The sequence below is a fragment of the Penicillium hordei genome (genome assembly GCF_028827395.1).
Source record: "Penicillium hordei strain IBT 12815 chromosome Unknown utg000001l_segment0_segment0, whole genome shotgun sequence".
NCBI lineage: Eukaryota > Fungi > Ascomycota > Eurotiomycetes > Eurotiales > Aspergillaceae > Penicillium > Penicillium hordei.
In genome coordinates, this window is record NW_026623142.1 from 6,762,733 (window position 1) to 6,780,229 (window position 17,497).

The 17,497-nt window shown below is 48.6% G+C and overlaps 6 protein-coding genes across 6 annotated transcripts; 2 read left to right on the forward strand and 4 right to left on the reverse strand.

Moving 5' to 3' along the window:
- Positions 1-2,726: 2,726 nt before the first annotated feature.
- Positions 2,727-3,840, reverse strand: N7537_002569 (uncharacterized protein; the record flags this gene model as incomplete). Its single annotated transcript, XM_056893627.1, has 2 exons — positions 2,727-3,725; positions 3,781-3,840. 2 exons carry the CDS (start codon positions 3,838-3,840, stop codon positions 2,727-2,729), a joined length of 1,059 nt encoding a protein of 352 aa, XP_056758622.1.
- A 694-nt stretch (positions 3,841-4,534) lies between these two features.
- On the reverse strand, positions 4,535-5,267 carry N7537_002570 (uncharacterized protein; the record flags this gene model as incomplete). The annotated part of the gene is made up of 4 exons (XM_056893628.1): positions 4,535-4,669; positions 4,828-4,941; positions 5,019-5,088; positions 5,149-5,267. 4 exons carry the CDS (start codon positions 5,265-5,267, stop codon positions 4,535-4,537), a joined length of 438 nt encoding a protein of 145 aa, XP_056758623.1.
- Positions 5,268-6,825: 1,558 nt separating this feature from the next.
- Positions 6,826-8,594, forward strand: N7537_002571 (uncharacterized protein; the record flags this gene model as incomplete). The annotated part of the gene is made up of 3 exons (XM_056893629.1): positions 6,826-7,443; positions 7,502-7,946; positions 8,017-8,594. 3 exons carry the CDS (start codon positions 6,826-6,828, stop codon positions 8,592-8,594), a joined length of 1,641 nt encoding a protein of 546 aa, XP_056758624.1.
- A 167-nt stretch (positions 8,595-8,761) lies between these two features.
- Positions 8,762-9,553, reverse strand: N7537_002572 (haloacid dehalogenase, type II; the record flags this gene model as incomplete). Its single annotated transcript, XM_056893630.1, has 1 exon — positions 8,762-9,553. The coding sequence occupies one exon, from the start codon at positions 9,551-9,553 to the stop codon at positions 8,762-8,764; it is 792 nt and encodes a 263-aa protein (XP_056758625.1).
- A 2,591-nt stretch (positions 9,554-12,144) lies between these two features.
- Positions 12,145-16,234, forward strand: N7537_002573 (putative nuclear migration protein; the record flags this gene model as incomplete). The annotated part of the gene is made up of 2 exons (XM_056893631.1): positions 12,145-15,292; positions 15,363-16,234. 2 exons carry the CDS (start codon positions 12,145-12,147, stop codon positions 16,232-16,234), a joined length of 4,020 nt encoding a protein of 1,339 aa, XP_056758626.1.
- A 711-nt stretch (positions 16,235-16,945) lies between these two features.
- N7537_002574 (cytochrome b5-like heme/steroid binding domain-containing protein) lies at positions 16,946-17,316 on the reverse strand (the record flags this gene model as incomplete). Its single annotated transcript, XM_056893632.1, has 2 exons — positions 16,946-17,023; positions 17,140-17,316. 2 exons carry the CDS (start codon positions 17,314-17,316, stop codon positions 16,946-16,948), a joined length of 255 nt encoding a protein of 84 aa, XP_056758627.1.
- Positions 17,317-17,497: the final 181 nt, after the last annotated feature.

Genomic DNA, 17,497 nt, shown 5'->3' on the forward strand with positions numbered 1-17,497 from the left:
TATATGTTGTATATACTCCCTTTACAAGATACTATCTAAAGTCCTGCAATTAGAATAGAATTAATACAATCAATACAATCAATTTAATTTAATTTAATTTAATTAGTGTCGACGGTACCCAATGTCATCTCCAAGCCTGGTTGAAAATATTAGTTACTCCCAACATCCCGTACAATCATAACTCCCACTTAGGTATAGCCCTAGATCAGTAATAGGCAGGCAAAGTCTCCATGGCCCTGGGAGACGCTACCCGAATAGCGTAAGTCAAACGAAGGGATGGGTCCTAATCCCACCCTGGACTTTTTGCCATTCCGGAACATCTCCTCTTTAAAGGTTTAACACCAACCTCGAACTAGTTTAGGATCAGGTCTTGGCCACCTTAGATTCGCTCTCGTTATCGTCTTCCACGTTATACCCCTGCACATTCCACTACCCCTGCCACTTGCATTTTCACGGCCTAGTCGCTTTGGTGCATGCGTCCGACCTAATACCTAGCTAGGTAATACCTTGGTAGATTCATTCAGTCTATAATCCCCGATAGTGGTCATAGGCTTCATCTCAATACGATGTCCACCCGCGGAACGAGGCGTCAAAAATGTCCTCATTGATACATAGATCGACCTAGGGCCTGCTAGCTACCAAGGTGGACAACGGGAGGAAGTTCGGAAGGTGGGGATGTACTCTCCCTATGCTCCATATGACCTTTTTTTTTTTTGCCATTTCTTTTGCTTTGTTTGGATTCCCCCCTTTTCTTTTGTCTCCCTCTGCTTTCCATAAGAGAACAAAGCCCCCCTCCCTCCCCCGCTCAATTTCCATAGTAAGTAACTGGTTGGGCATCGGTCCAATAGGGTCCGGGATGGCTCCGTTTCCCGTCCCAGTTCTCTGGCAGCGGGCCAGGGGGTTATATCGGGGAAACTGTTATTTTCCTTTTTATTTTTTATTTTTCCCTTTTTATTTTTTACGTGAGAACCGGACCCCGACGGAACTATCTCTTCTCTTTTTCTTTTTTAAATCAGTAGATATCCGGTTTCGCGCTCTTCTCAATTTTCAAGAGAGCCCCAAACTGTACGGACTCTGTAGTGATGTATCTTGAAGCGTGTTAGCCACTTTGATATGCCAGAATATTCAACTCGGTAGCAAATTTTCAAAAGAGAGTTGGCACGTCCTAGGATTGTTTCATCCTCCTGTTCACTCGGAAGGCCCGGCCCAACGGCTCAATTGTCATGCTACTCCGGAAAGGGGAGCTTTTCGCGTGGCACGAATAGTGGCCGTGCATGGGATAGTGGCAGGGGTTGGTTGGTTAACGGCTCCTCCCGGCCGTTTTATGGGGAATGCTGAATTCGTGTTCAACGGTCCGCTATGGTCTCGTCCTGGTCGAGAAATTGATCGAGTGTTGTATGGAGTACTCCATTCGGAGTACGGAGTACCGGTGACAGGATTCGATATGCACCGGCCTTATATTGACGTGCATGACGACTCTTGTCATATCCCGTGAACCCGTGATATATCTGTCACCTGTTTGTGGGTGTGTGCATCCATCGTGCGTCGGGCTTACAGCAATCTACAGGGTCACTCTCAGCAGATTGGCCCTTGGGAAACTAACCGACTAACATTCAAAAATTACCCCTTGCAGCTTGGTCTTAACTCGGGGGATCTTCATTATTGATCTATAGCCTGGATATAGCTTTGGGGGGCTGTCTATCTCACAAAGTCGGATCACATGCGTATATCGTGCACGGTATGAATTTCAGCCAAAGTAAATGTTGATCTCAATGTGCCAAGCCCCTGAAAGATCCCCCATGGTATGCCTCTAAAGCGTGTTGGGATCAATAATGTGATCCTCCCGTTACGCTATTGATCGGATCAACGATGCCGGTGGGACTAGTTCAATGCGATATCATGTGAGCGTGTCAAAGCTCAATAATAGTCGTGATTATTTGTGGAGAAAGGGGAGGAAGCCATGTGGCCAAAATGCTTAAGCTATTAGTATGATATAGCTTTATTGCAACTTTATTGCTTTTCTAGTCTCGAGACTCATCAGCTGCACTTGTATCCCGGTAACATGCCGTAGTATTTTTTTGGAATAAGAATAAAATCATGTCATTTACATTTGGTCTACAATAGGGGCTATCATCCAGTCTATGGGGTCTACACAGCAGTGGACATTAATATGGCATAGTGTCAAATGGCATAAAAGTGGACATGGTTGAGTACCTATGTAAGTCACCATACAGAGTGGGTTTCAAATAGAAAAATCTATATGCGACGCGGCTGTGTAATTAGCGTAATGGGATTCCTTCGGGTTAAGATTATAGTTGCCTTGACCTTGAAGTTAATATTAATCCCCTTGTCAATATATGCTGCTAGTGGATGGCCTTCAGGTACTCGGTAGTGTCGTGTAATCTAACATGTAGCCATTTTTAGATTATAACTTTCAGAGCTCTACCTGTTCTCTTTGAAACAATGGATATGGCGGATAGACCTATCCTTTTATGCTCATTAAACACTTGAGGAGAATCTGCATATTGAGAGACGCTCCCGGGATTGGAATGACGCCGTGATGAAGAATTATTGGAAAGCTTCCAAGGTTGATATCTCAGTGTCACCTAACAAAGACCTCAGATATAGCTTAGCTTTTACTATCTTGAACATCAAAATGGCCCCTTTGCGCTATAAACATATTTACAAACCGAAAACAACATACAATCTCCCCGGCCCAGCAGAAATCACCCTCGCTGAATATCGTTCAAATAAGCCGTCACCCTCTCCACCAAAATCCGCCGCGGCTCCGCTTGATCACTATCACTTAGCGCATGCGATGCATTAGGAATAACCATACTCCTTGAATCCCAGATCTGCCGCCCACCCCCATCAGCAGCAATCTGCCATCTCTTCAAGAGGGCCTCCTTATTTACCCACGGTGGCACCGACTGATCCCTCCCAGAGTACAGCACTAGCATTTTCTGCTTCAGCAAGCCCCTCTTCTCAATCATCCCAAATGTCCCACGGAACTGCTCATCGCTCAAATCGGAACTAAACAAATCATCCTCAGAAGGATTCTCCGGACTATCCGGACTAACCAGACTCAAAAACCGCCGACTGCTAACCGGCGCAGAGGGCGGATACCCAATCCGCGACGTCACAGACAATGGCACGACCGTATCAACAAGATCGTGATCCTCATACATCGCCCGCCGCGCATCAGCAACAGCCTTATTGTATATCGCGCGCATCTTGGCCGGGCTATCACGCGCCGTGCCACTCTTCACAACCCACAATATGCCCTCGCGGTCAGAAACAGGCGCTTGCATAATTGCTCCATCGACCGGCACCCGCACAATTGGTTTGCAGTGGCGGTCGAAGACGGGGTGTGCCGGCCGTGGGTTGGGACAGTTGATATAGTGCATCACGTCTTGGCTGCCCGTTGAATGGCCCATGATGACCACCTTTCCGGCACCAAATTGTGACTCCTTGTATTTACGCACGTATGAGACACACTGCGATAGCTCGTCGATGTCTTTTCCCAGTCGTCCCATGCCCCAACCCCCGCCAGCGCAGGAGAGAATCAGCGAGAATACGCTCCATTGGGAGGGATCTAGTGCGCGAACTATGTCACTTAAATAATCGACTGAGCCGAGGCTGTCGCCTAGCCCGCCGACAAAAACGAGTGTGTGCGGCTTGGGTACATGGCTGCGGGTGTATTCGAACGCGACGAGGGTTTCGGTCTGTGAGGTGGCGTTAGCGGTGTGAATTCTTTGGCTGTGGGGGTGGGTGGCGTACGCAGTGGTGTAGCACGCCAGGCTGTCCCTGGGACAGAGAGGTGAGGAGCTTAATTTGCATTATGAGATATTGCTGCAGGTGGTGGTACCCAGGCGCAGATTGGTTTGACAATGTGCGTCAGATCAGATAAGAAAACATCAGATAAGGAGCTGCAACGGACTTATTCTGGTTACCGGTCTCGCGAAGACCGGTAAGATGAAAGTTAGGGCTTGGTATTATATTACTAATGTGTATCATTGATACCTAGGTATTATATTAACAGTTCCCCCTGACATTGTCTAACTTCCATACTTCGCTCAAGTTGATCATTGCTATATCTCTCGCAACCGTTGGATGCTTCTCTAAAAAAAAAAAGAAAGAAAAAAAGACCCCAATTGCACATCGTCTTCCTACCACCAAGAAATATGATAAAGTGATCGTGACGCGCGATGGAGTTGTAGAAGACGAGAATTGTAGCAAACTTACGGCCCAAATAAGGCGCTTATGCTGGCATCATTCAACTATAGAAGTTCTGTACTGACTCATTAGACAATAGTAGTATATAATCACTCAACTGGCATCACTGAAACGAAGCAGTCCAGTAAGGATGATCAGTGAACTAAAGTTATCAAAACTATCGCAAGGGGATATGTCTTGTCATACTCCCATACCTATGCACTTATTGTTGACGTGTGCAGTATTATGCTGCATATAAACAAGTCCTACTATCGAGTTCTAAACTCCCTGCTTGATTGAGAGTTAAATTTTTGATTATTCATGCGTTTCCTTTGAGTTGGTCACAGGATAGCCAGGTCGAACTGTTCTTGTGTGCACTACAGCCGTGGGTTCGCAGGCGGGGCTTCCTCTCCACTGCAAGACGAGACAGCATCGGATCAGGAGGAACCTGCCACTAAAGACAGCAAAGGTCAGTATGCGTAGATATCTTTCGGCATTTGGGTACACTTACAGGTAATTTGCAGTCCCACATAGAAATCTCCTTGCCTTCTCTAAATGACATGAGAGTTATTCCGAGACTAACAGTGCGGGTAGGTATATTGGTGTACTCACGATATGCGCTGCTGAAATATGTCTTTTCACCCGTCCCGGGCAAGGTCGATTCTCTTTCTCCGGGTTATCGAGAGCCGTGCAAAATGGGCAGCGGAAGGCACATGCAGGGATTTGCTTTAGAAGACCAACAAGAGTTAGTCATGTCTTGAAATAGTATTACGTCTCGGGGTAGATTGATTTGGGGCACTCACGATAATCACATGGTCAACCGGCCACTGGGTTGAGAAGTGGTCTCGGCATTCACACACCTTCTTGCGTTGGCTTCAGAATTTGCGCGTGAGTGAATATCAACTGAAGGGGTTAGGGCAGACTGATGCTTACACCCAGTAATTAGGCTGCACTTTCGGGTCGATTCTCATCCAGTAGCATCCCCGGAGCGGGCTGCCATCGCCAGCGATCCAGGGATTTGGAGGGGGCGGATCCTGAGGCTTGGAGGCCATCCTGCTTGAACCAAGACATTTCGTTAGCAACTCGGATTTAATGCACTCCTGGGGGAGTTTCAATGTTTGAGGTGCGACATTAAGGCATACCCCCAGTATCGGTCGAATCAATCGGGCAGATGGGATGATATACGTGCCTGGTGGTCTCGCAGTGTGGACTTGATGATTTAGCGATGCAGGGTTGGCTGTGCGATGGGTCATATGTTAACTGCATGAGAAGCAAGTGCAAGTAAACGAGATTGATGTTGACCTAAGAAAATATCTAGGCATCGAACTTGGCTGGGGATCTGGCAAGCCACTGCCTGAGATGAGACGGTTCAGACAACCTATGGCAGTCGCGAGGCAAGAGCGAAGTTTGACGCTGTTTTTAGACTGGTGACCAGAAACAATATCAATCCCATACTCCATAACGTTGAAATTGTCAGGATATTGGCTTATATTGCTCTGAAGACAGATAAAAGAATTGTCAAGAGCTCGTTGACTCTACCCGATGATTTACTAGGAGGGCTACACTGCCCTCTTGCTTCAGTGTTACCATATACCATATTTAGCGAGGTGTAGGGAACAATTTTGATGCTATTCGCGTGACAACTCCGTCATGTTGATTTTAGCGACTCTATCTCTCGGGGCACGCCTTGTGATCCACTATCGGGGATCGAGTTTTACTTCCGTATATGAAATAGATTGAACTTGTAGTTTGCCTATTCTGCTCTGTCTGTTGGCGTTATGTAAAATCTCTACAAGACGGTAATGATCAAATCATATAAATAGCGGCTATTCTTGTGGCCCTTCCGATGATCTAGTCGTTGAATACGCTCTAGGAGAGAGAAAGAGATAATACGAAGTCCGGACATATAGCACATGCTCTTAACAACAATTATCATTCGAAAACATTCATACATTAAACTATCAAAAGCTCATATCCTGTTCCTTCAGGTCGTTCAGGTGCTCTTTTATTAGCAGAAAGGCAACAGCTCCACTTGTGTGCCCCCGGTAAAATATTACGTCTCAACGTACTGGACATACTATGAATAGCCACTGTAGGTTCCTCACGTCATATGAAGTACATGTTAATTGTGACGTTAAGATACTTAATCCGATCCACACCAAGTAGTAGCTGAGTATCAAATGCATAATAACCTATTATTCTTCAGTCGAGAGGCTTCCTTAATCTATTATCTTGACCTATGTACCGTTGAAAAGTTAAAGCAGTTGGGAATCTAGAACAGGAAATAAGAAGACAATATCAAAGAATAAAACATGATATAGAATCAAATGCTCGATATCCCTTGATTTTCCGTTTTTGGTGTTCGCAATATCAAACCGGGCCGGGGGTGCAGGTGAAGTTTGATAGGAGATTATGCACCTGAGAAACCAATAAGAGACATTCTTTATTTTATTTTATTTCCTTTTTTTTGGATATCCCTCTCCAGTGAGCCTGTTACTTAATTTTATCACATGGGCATGATCATATAAAGTCTTCTTGACCCATCACCCCAACCAGGCAATTTAACCCCATCCCCTCATCACTTTAATTATCTCTTATTCATTCTTTGCAATGAACAGTCATGTTCAAGATGCCGAGCAAAACGAAGAGATTACCACGCGTGAAAATGAGATCAGACCTATCATCAAACGCACCATCGCCGGTGAAGACAATGCCAAAACACAGGCAGTCATTTCCGAGCTTGTTCAGACAAAACGAGGGCTGAAACAACGTCATATTCAAATGATTGCCTTGGCTGGAACGATCGGTACTGGCCTCTTCCTAGCGACCGGAAAATCCTTAGCAAGGGGTGGACCACTGAGCATGTTGCTCGCATATTGCATTGTAGGCATGCTTATCTGCTGCTTGGTCTTTTCCGTAGCTGAGCTCAGTGCGCTGGCGCCTCTTTCAGGCGGTATTATCCGACATGCAGAATGGTTCGTTGACCCTGCGCTGGCGTTTGCACAAGGTTGGAACAGTGTTTATGCAAATGCTATCCTGCTGCCGGCTGAGATGGTGGCTTGTGCTGTCATTATCGACTTTTGGTCTGACGTTAACCATGCGGTATGGATTAGCGCCCTTGGTGCGCTGCTGGTTATTAGCAACATGCTATTGGTCAGTATATATGGCGAGTTGGAGTTTGTTTTTGCAATGTTAAAGATTGCTCTGATTGTTGGTGTGAATATCATGGTGAGCAGGTCTCGCCGCGCAAAGGATCTTCTGGTTGGTTCCTGACTGCTTTTCATAGAGTATCTGCATTACCTCTGGCGCAGGTCCACAGGGTTATCCCATGGGGTTTCGATTTTGGCGAGACCCTGGACCCTTCGTGCAATTTCTTGGTATCGATGGCTCATGGGGACGGTTCCTTGGGTTTTGGCGCGTGCTGAGCAGTGCAGCTTATGCATTTTCCAATGTTGAGAACGTGTCAGTTGCAGCAGCTGAGACGCAAAATCCTCGCCATAACATCCCCAAAGCTGCCAAACGTGTGTTCTGGAGAATCTTGATATTTTATCTGATCACTATTTTCATGATGGGCCTTATTGTCCCCTCCAATGATAAAGGGCTGCTATCAAATTCCGGCGATGCTGGAGCGTCTCCATTTGCGATTGCTGCCACTAATGTCGGGATCAAAGTGGTACCTTCGATTATCAATGCCGTCGTTGTCACAAGTGCATGGAGCGCTGGTAACTCTGGTGAGTATGGATTTTCTGTCTGCCGCTGTACTTTTGCTAACCTGAAGATAGCAATGCTCGTTGGAACCAGGACGCTATATGGCCTTGCTCAGGAGGGGCATGCCCCAAAACTATTCACTCGCATCAATCGATTCCGGGGTTCCCTGGATATCAGTTGCTGCAGTCGGATCTTTTCTTGCCTTGGGATATATGACGCTGTCATCTGCAGCTTCCATTGTGTTTGATTGGCTCCAGCAACTGGTCTCAGCTGCCTCTTTGGTACATTGGATTAATATAGAGGTGATCTACTTGAGGTTCTTTTATGGCTGCAAGAAGCAAAACATCAGCCGTACTGAACTTCCTTGGAGTGGCCCCTTTCAACCTTACGCAGCATGGATCTCTCTGGTTTCTTTCAGTATCATTCTGCTTACTGGCGGATTCCACGTGTTTATTGAGGGCAACTGGAGCCCTCAAACTTTTGTATCGTCATACTTCAACATTCCACTTATATTTGTCTTGTATTTTGGGTACAAATTTTGGCGAAAGACCCGGCTTGTTCCACTGGAAGAAATTCCAATCCAGGAATTCATTAACATCGCTAATGAAAATCCAGAACCCATCCCATTTCCAGCTACTGGGTGGCGAAGATTAAATATCCTTTGGGCTTGATGTTTGGGGGTTTGAAATGGAGCTATGGGGGAAGCAAAAGACATGTTCTTATAGAATCTGGGCCAAATGGACCGATTATGTTTCGAGTGTCCATTTAAATTCTTCAAATATACCACGTTGTCCATCGGGGGAAGCCTCAACTACTAACCCTAGAGGGCAGACGGGTCTTACTCAATCCCAAATCGCTTAGCCACCTCTCGGAAGCCATCGGACTCAAGATCAACCCACATATCTACCCAACCCTCAGCCTTGGCCTCCGCAGCCTCCTCACTTGACATCTCTTCCTCCTGCTCACGCTCAACATAGATAGTCTGAAACCCACAGCTCTGGGCAGCCCTCAAATCCTGCAGATGCGCCGCAACTAGTGCGCACTGGCCTGGCTCCAGTCCAAACATCTTGGCAGCACCGTTATAAACCAGCGGGGAAGGCTTGTAAGCCTTAAAATTCTCTGCACTGACAAGATGCGTGAAAGGCAGTGATCCATGTCGCTGGAGATCCTGCAGTAAAGAGACATTCCCATTCGACAGGGTAGAAGTGGCGAACTGACGGTTCAACAGTTCAATACCCTGGACACTATCCGACCACGGGTTGAGCCGGTGCCAGGCGAAAGCGAGTTCCCACAGCTTCTCATCAGTGAACAGGCCATCCAGACCGCGCTGCTGCAGGAGGTCCTGAAGGGCGTTGTAATGGTGCTGATCCACTGACACAAACTCGTTGGATGGATCAAACGTATTGGTGAATACATTGTAAGAGTGCCGCCATTCTGCGACAAATACCAGCCAGTCATCCCGGGTCACGGCTAGAGCGCGGTCCTGCAAGTCGGCTGGGAGGTCCTTGTCGGGATGATTCACGGCACGTAGGGTGGCTGCGATCAGCTCCTCCGTTACGCATGTACGCCACGAAACTACTGTGCCGAAGGTATCAAAAAATAACATCTGGGGTGGGTTATCTGTCGACATTTTGCGTAGCTGGTGTTGTAGTTGGAGATGGGGGATGTTGATATACAGTTATTCCCCGCGCTTTCGAGATTATGTCGGTTTCCGAGCTCTGTCGTTGGATCTTCACAGAAGTTGAGATCCCAGCTAGATATATATATATATAGGTCAGAGTGAAATGAGGAATCCACATATGCTGGTTTCCAGGATACATGGAACCTCGGAATGCCGGTAAATATATGCTTAGTCAGTCCGGTTCGTGAGATCTAACAGGCTGATTGTTCTGGCGGGATGGTCTCATTGGATGGAAATAGAACAATCGGTTGCTTCGAAACTCTCGAAACAAGCACATGTTGTAACCTCGGAAGTAGTTGGAGTACTTATGGAGTACTTTTGGAGTACTTTCTGTGTTGGATCTTGAGGAATGTGAATGTGCATGACACAGAGAACATTCTGCCTGTTCTTGTTTTGCTTTTCTTTTTTTTCCCGCCTTCTCTCAATTCTTTCAATTCTCTCAACTCTCTCAACTTTCTCAACTTTCTCATGTCTCTCACACAGATGTCATAACCATTGTATTGTCTCTTGTCAATTTGACTTTAATTATTAGCCTTTCCCTACATACTTTGAACACACCTTCCGTGTAATATCGCCTGTGCCTCCACGCTAGACTGTCAGAAAAAAAGAAACCGAGCAGGGATGTAAGATATCAGCGAATATCGACCTGTCAACGGTCGAGTCAAAAGTACCCCATGTCCCCTGAGGTGGGGCAAATGGGTGGCAATGATTCGTGAAGATTCCCTTACTCTTGTCAATCCCCGTTAGTCCGATTTTCAATGGTAATTTGGGGGCTTGACAGAGTCTAGACATGACAGACTCTGTACGGAGTACGGACATCGCACATCGGATCCGATAATAAAAGTATTTATTGCTAATCGTTGATTGTCATTGTGCACTTGCATCCACATATGCAAGAGAAACGACTCGAATCCAGACCGAGGCCATAGAGGTGAGTGCGCGTACGATGTGCTCCATACTCCGTACCGGACTTCCCATAACAAATGGAAGTTTGGTTCTTCATTTCGGCCGATGTGGGTTCCTCGTTCCTCCAAGCTCTCGGTGGAGACCTTGGATGGGTCTGGTTTTACCCCTGATCCGCAATATCCGTGGATGATTTCACGGTTTGACGATTTGATTGTCTCCTTGGAAGCATCATAAAGAGGTGACGATCAAATACTATACATCATGCCACATAGATACACCCTGGGAATTCTGAAACCAGAAGACCAGATCACCTCTCATGCGAAATTGTTTACGGCGATCGTCACCTAAACAAGCTATGAGTTGGCCGCCAACATGGCCATTTAATTATACTCTCAAACACGCTAACCGTCGCTATTTTAGTGGCTTCGGAATTGACACTATTGGTCATTGAAAATACTTTTCTTCTTTTTATGATTTGCTTTCGACTTGGTCTGTTTCGTCCCAAAAGAAAAAGAAGAAGAATTAGGGGGGAGGATCTTCCTTCGAAAATGCCCTTGAGCTTCATCCAGACATGTCAGTGGAGTTTTATCACGAACTCCTACCCCGGCCAGTTTATTTATGAATCTTTAATATCCTCATTTTCCTTCTCCAGTGGACTTTCCGGCTTTTCGATACGGAGTATGGAGTCCTAGCTCTCCCGAGATTAGGGTTCCATTTTAATCTTCTTACCTTTCCGAGGTTGTTTATTTGGTTTCATAATCAGCTTCTCCATGGCCTTTGAGATATACAAGATCTCCCAAGTATAGACGCTGGTCTGTGATTATCTCGGACTTCCAACGTGTTTTATGCTGAAATGATTGGAGCTCATATTTTAGTGTCTGGCAGCTGCGGTGGAGTCTCGATCCTGGCTAATCGGGTGGATTCTTTTCTTTTCCCCATATGCCCCCTAACGAACACCCCTGGCACTTTTCCTTTTTACTTTTCTTCTTTTTTTTGGTTTTGGATGGCAAGAGAGCCAAGACTCTCCTCGCGTCCGGTGGTGATTCCGATATGTACAGGTGTGCGGCAAGGCTGATCTAAATCCCCCCCGAAGGTCTTTTCCAAGTTAATCTACGGTCTAAGCCCCCCCCCCCCCCCCCAACTCCTCTCGGATTGTTTTCGTAAATCTACGGGATCTTGAGAGATTCTCTAGTCGCGATCGGCCCTTCCTTCGGACTGATCTATTTTCCCTCCCGGGATCATATACCCGGGGTCGACATCTTACTCGTCCCTTAAGCTCTAAAAAAAAAACAAAAAAACGGTCAGACCTGATTGTCACTGTAAGTAGACTGAGGGTGTCTTTCTCCCCCGTGCATTTCATATGCGTTGTAACTGTGGCTGACCTCTTCGTTCCACCTAAGTTCCACAATCTCCTTGAATTCCCCCTCCATCCCGCGTTGGATCCTGCGTTCGACTAGTCGATTGCACCCAGTGAAACCTGTCTCTGGAGGCAATTGGCGGCTTCGAAACAGTTAATAGTCGGATGGTTGAACTACGGTAGTCTTTTGATGGGATCCAGTGCGTGACGTGCTCTGGCTAGCCCAAGGAGCAGAGCCCCAATGATTTGAGGCTTTTCATCTGGCACATGCGCAGAGATGGCCGATTTACAATCCCCGGCCTCCATGGCCCCGTCCCCGGCACCATCTTCTACATCCAGAGCTCACGCTCCATCCAAAGGATCACGACCAAGACCGTCTTTGCGCCGGCGAGATTCTTCCCCGCCACCTTCCTCTCCACCTGGCCTCCCAACCCCCGCATTCTCACCCGACGGACAAACAGACGATGATGATATCGATATCACCGAGGACACCTTATCACCTTTCGACCCGCGGAGGATCACACCTACTCTCCATGCATCTCTCGTTTCGGAGATTCTCTCGCTCCGACGGGAGATAGAGAACAAAACCAAGGCAATCGATGGACTAGAAGAGAGCTTGGATGAATCAAGGACGGAAAATGAAACATTGACCGCGAATCTGTCCCAGGCGACCTGGGAAGGGCGCTCATTGAAACACCAAATCCAACTACTGGAAGGTGGCACGTCATCTGCGATGACCGAGCTAGCTCGGGAGCGCGATGAAGCGGTCGAGAACATCGGTGACGTTCGTAAAAAGCTCGATCAAGCACAGAAGAAAGCTCGAAGCCGGGAGGAGGAAATCGAACGAACCCAATTACTCTGGAATCGCGATCAAGAGTCTTGGGCGGATGAACGCCGAACCCTGGAACGCAAGGTTCACGTAGTGGAGGGCCGCTTGAAGACCGTTTTGAACGAGGTCGCAGCCACCCAGGAAGTGGCGACTATCCACACGCATTCGCCGTCGAGTGAGAATGGTGACCTTGTTCATGACAAGAATAAAGAAAGCGACTCGGCCAGCCTGGCGTCTAGTAGCCTAGGCCGCCGACGCACGAGCGTGACCAGCGTGAGCTCGGAAGAAGCTGAGGAGGCCGTCATATTCCATAGCATGCGGTACTCGGTTATGAGTATTGCGCCTGGAGCCAAGAATGGTTCTGGTCTGAACCTGGCAGAAGAACTCGACTTTGATGAAGAGGACGAGTTTGTTCCATCTGATGATGACCTCCCCGCCTCTCCGGAGGCGCTCCCCGAAGAACGCCCAATGGATCGCCCAATGTCAGTTCACTCACAGGGGTCGCATAGTATTTCGGACAAGGCCAGGAAGATTCTGGGTCTGTCCCTTCAAAGCTCGGACTTACACTCACCCACTGCCATGGATTTCCGTGCCCGGGACCTCGGGCTTGCTAGCCCCGTGAAACTGGGCCCGGCAGTCGAATACTGCGATATCGGCATCCAGTACTCACCTCCACCGTCGCCTACGATAGAAGCTAAGGTTGTATACGATATTGTTCCTGGGCCGGTGGAAGCGGCTTCAGAGCCTGAGAAAGAAGACGATAAGAATGCGAACATGTCTGGAACGAAGGACAGTGCCACGCCTCCAGTGGTACAGCAGATGGTTTCTAGTTCTTGTCAGACCGTGCATGAACTCCCAAGTCCTCCGTGGACGCCCAATGTGGCTGAGTCGTCTCAACCTGTTGAATTCACCCCGGAGCCGGTGCAAATGACATCGGCGTCCACCCAGACTGATGTTGTTCCGGAAACAAATGTTGTTCAAAGCGGGAATCGTGCCAGCTTATCCCCGAATGATGTCCCATCGAAAATGGACATTCCAATGATCGCTATCCACCCACCAGGCTCGGAGCCATCCTCACCTCGGAACAGCGTCGTTCTACCACCGCAAACCAAAAACATTGCTTGCCAGGCCAATTTCCGAGCAATTGCTGATTGTCGATCCATTGCCGTCCAAACCGAGGAGATCCTTATCGATCAACCCCCTGTCAAACCTCCCGCTAGTCTTCTTCCATCTGCTATTCAAGATGAAGATGCACTACCTCGCCCTAAACCACAGGAGCCTAGCCTCGAGTCTTACACTGTGCCCCCGCTTCCGCCGCGGTCCGAAAAACGAAAACTGAGACGACCGGTAACAGATCACCCGGCAGATGGCCCCGTGAAGCCTCCTAGAGCATCTGATTCAGATCATGTGCAGGCCTATCCCGGTAACAACGACAATGGTCCGCTCTCGGACGATGCTCTATCCAATATTCGACGACCTTTACGGTCTAGCAGCCTCTTTGCCGGGTTTGAACACAACAGCGACGATGAAGGCCCTCATAATGAACGTGATGTCTTCACTGACGATGAGCTCCTCAGCCGCCCATTTACTGCATACACTGTCAGCCGTGGCAAGCTCATCACTACGAAATCAGGACCCAGCTTGGACGACATGCCTCTCCCCGAAATAGACGAACAACTGTCTTCCCCGGAGTCAAGACCACCCGACATTGGCCGTTCTCGGGCTCCCCAGCGGTCTAGCACGGCGTCCTCGAGTATTCGCCAGTCCGGAATGCGCAAAATGGCCATGATCTCCAGCGGAACCGCCGCGCACCAGAAGCCCCGTGCCCGCAGTCCCAGCGAGCCAAGCCTCGATAGCGGCAGTGCAGGCTCAAGCATTGCACCACCATTCCCCGTGCCCATCCGTTTAAGCTCACGCAACCTCCCACTCAACGGAAGCGACGGACCCCCCAGTCCTACTCGCTCAGCCGGCAGACAGTTCTCAGACCGCGGTCACCAAACCGTCATCCGGCGCCCAAGTCTCCGCCGAGTGCGATCCGCTGCAGCAACGTCACAGTCGGATATTACCGAGAGACCAGAAACTCTCTCTTCGCCCTCACGATCGATCTCAACATTTTCTCCAGAGAGCCCCACATACCGACCATACCGACCACCACTACCACCACTACCACCACCACCGCCACCACCGCCACCACCGATGCCGTGCGATGATATCACAGCACCTCGTGAGCGGCACGGGCCGCCGAAACGCGCCCCCTCGCACCGCGCGACTCCATCTCAAACCTGGAACCGTGAACAGCGTGAAAGAAAGGATTCCACCGGCGGTGTGCAACCGACTAGTGTCGTGGATGCCATTGCTCAGACCATGGTTGGCGAGTGGATGTTTAAATACGTCCGTCGACGTAAATCATTCGGTATGGGCGAGTCCAAGGAGAATTGGGAGGGCAAGAACCCCGACGATGTGTCGGCGAATATTACGAACAGTGGTGTGCGCCATAAGCGATGGGTTTGGCTCGCCCCGTACGAAGGCTCCATCATGTGGAGTAGTAAACAGCCTACGAGTGGGCCTGCCTTGCTCGGCAAAAGTGGCCGGAAGTGTAAGTCTTTTAAGGTACTCACCTGAGTTGGTTGGAGTGACAGCTAACATAGTATCTCTCCTCATAATAGTCACCATCCAATCCGTCCTGGACGTCAAAGATGACAACCCCATCCCCAAAGGCGCCGGCTCTTCGGCGCCATTCAATCGCTCCATCCTGGTTTTGACACCACAGCGCGCTCTGAAATTCACAGCGCTAACCATCGAACGCCACTACGTCTGGCTAACGGCCCTCTCCTTCCTCAGTCATTCCTCAATGGGCCTCCAAGAGCTAGCAGCCCTACCTCCAGTCCCACAAGAAGAATCCCCAAACCTACCTCACACCTCCCTCCGCCGAAACCCCATCCGCGACTCCATCCGCGTCGCAAAGGGACGTCCCCGCCCAATGCCAAAGGGCAAACGCTCCTTCAACAGTGCCGGCGCTCCAGCCCCAGTCCCCGAAGTCCCAGGCGGCAGCATCGACTTAGCAGCCGACGCACCACACGTGCCCCGCTTCTCAACCCACAACCGCCAACGCAGTAACACCGCACCCCGCCCTGCCCTCCACGCTCTCCGCAGCTTCTCCAGCGCCGGCACTATGCCGTCTTCACACAGCGGTACTACTGCTGGCTCCTCGGAGCTCCACTTCCCCGTCACGCAACCCCCTCCCCTATCCCCAGGAGTCGGCAGCCGCCGCAGCAGTATCAGTCGACGCACTTCCGAGGCGAGTGGCCGTGCTTCTAGTGTGGCGGGCAGCAACATATTCGATATAGGCACTGTTCGTATGGAGGCTTTCATCGATCACCATGCAGAACAGATGAATCGCACCCGTGCGCCTCCACGTCAACGCCATACCCGCAAGACTTCCAGTCAGTGGAGTGAGAGGCGGTATGAGTTTGACACGCCTTCGGTTCAAGGGAGCGAGTTCTCATACCGTCCTGATGATCCGTGGCGGGAATTCTAATTCGAGAGTGGATGAGTTTCGTTTTACCCTCTTTTCTTATACCTATTCTTTCTTTCTTTCTTTCTTTCTTGCCTTGTCTTTTCTTTGAAAAAAAAAAACATACCGTTTTGGCGCAGGTTCATCGCCACATCTCTCCGTGGCTTGTCTACGTACAATGTCATGGGACATGTTCATCTTCTATTTTGTCACTGTCACCTATTCATTTTTATTCTCTGCTTTTACCCACCTCACACATTTATTACCTGTCATTTACCATTTGTCGCTTTCGAGTTGATACCACTTTGATTTGGATACTATTTCTCGTGCAGCGGGAGGGGGAGAAGGGCGTTTCTTTCTTTATTTCTTTTTCTTTCTTTCTTTTTTTTTTTTTTTGACATCGCAACTATCAGCAGATCCTGGATATATGTATTGATCTTTTGTGTTTATATGTCTGAACATAATGTATAAGTTTGCTCATGAGCCAAGAATGAAGCTTTCTGTGTCTCCAATCTCATATATTCCATATTCTCCGTTCTATTCATTCCCAGATAGTAAGATGGTGTTCACAAGCAAAAGAATCAAACTGGAATCGCGGGTATAACGTTCGCTAACGGAGTAAATACAACATCATGACGTTTCTCTGATGTGCAGTTGACCGGGGGTTGCCCGTCGTGGGCTGATTTCCCCCAAAACCAAAACACTCACTATTTCCTTCATTTTTCAATAGATGATTCACAGCTTCGCGGCATCCTTGACTTCGCCGATCTTCAGCTTGGGTGAGTATTTCTTCAGCACGCCTTCGTTGTGGTACTAAACGGTATTAGTTAGATACTTCTGGTTTTCAATAGCCGACTCGGCCGATAGCCGATCATAACAAGAATAACATCTCTTTCTTTTGAAAGAGGAAAAAGGGAGGGAATACATACCTTCCAGAACTGCTTCGAGGCATCTTTGCCCGCTACACGCTTGAGAATCTTTGCGCCGCCGGGGTGCTCGTCGACAAAGTTGGTTACATCGTAGACGTTGCTATCGATGATGATGTAAAGGCCCGCATCGGCGGTCTTGTGGGAGGCCACTTCGGCAGGGGTGAATGTTTTAGACATTTTTAAGGTAAATTGAGAAGTTGAAAGGGGGAAGATGGGGAAATGAAAACCAAGAAAAACAAGGGAACCAAGAGATAGAAAAAGGAAAATCCGTCGGAACTTGACGTGACGTAGAAAACGGAGAAAGTCTGGGGGAAAGCGGAGAAACCGAGGTTCGACGGATTTGCCGCGGTTTGAATTA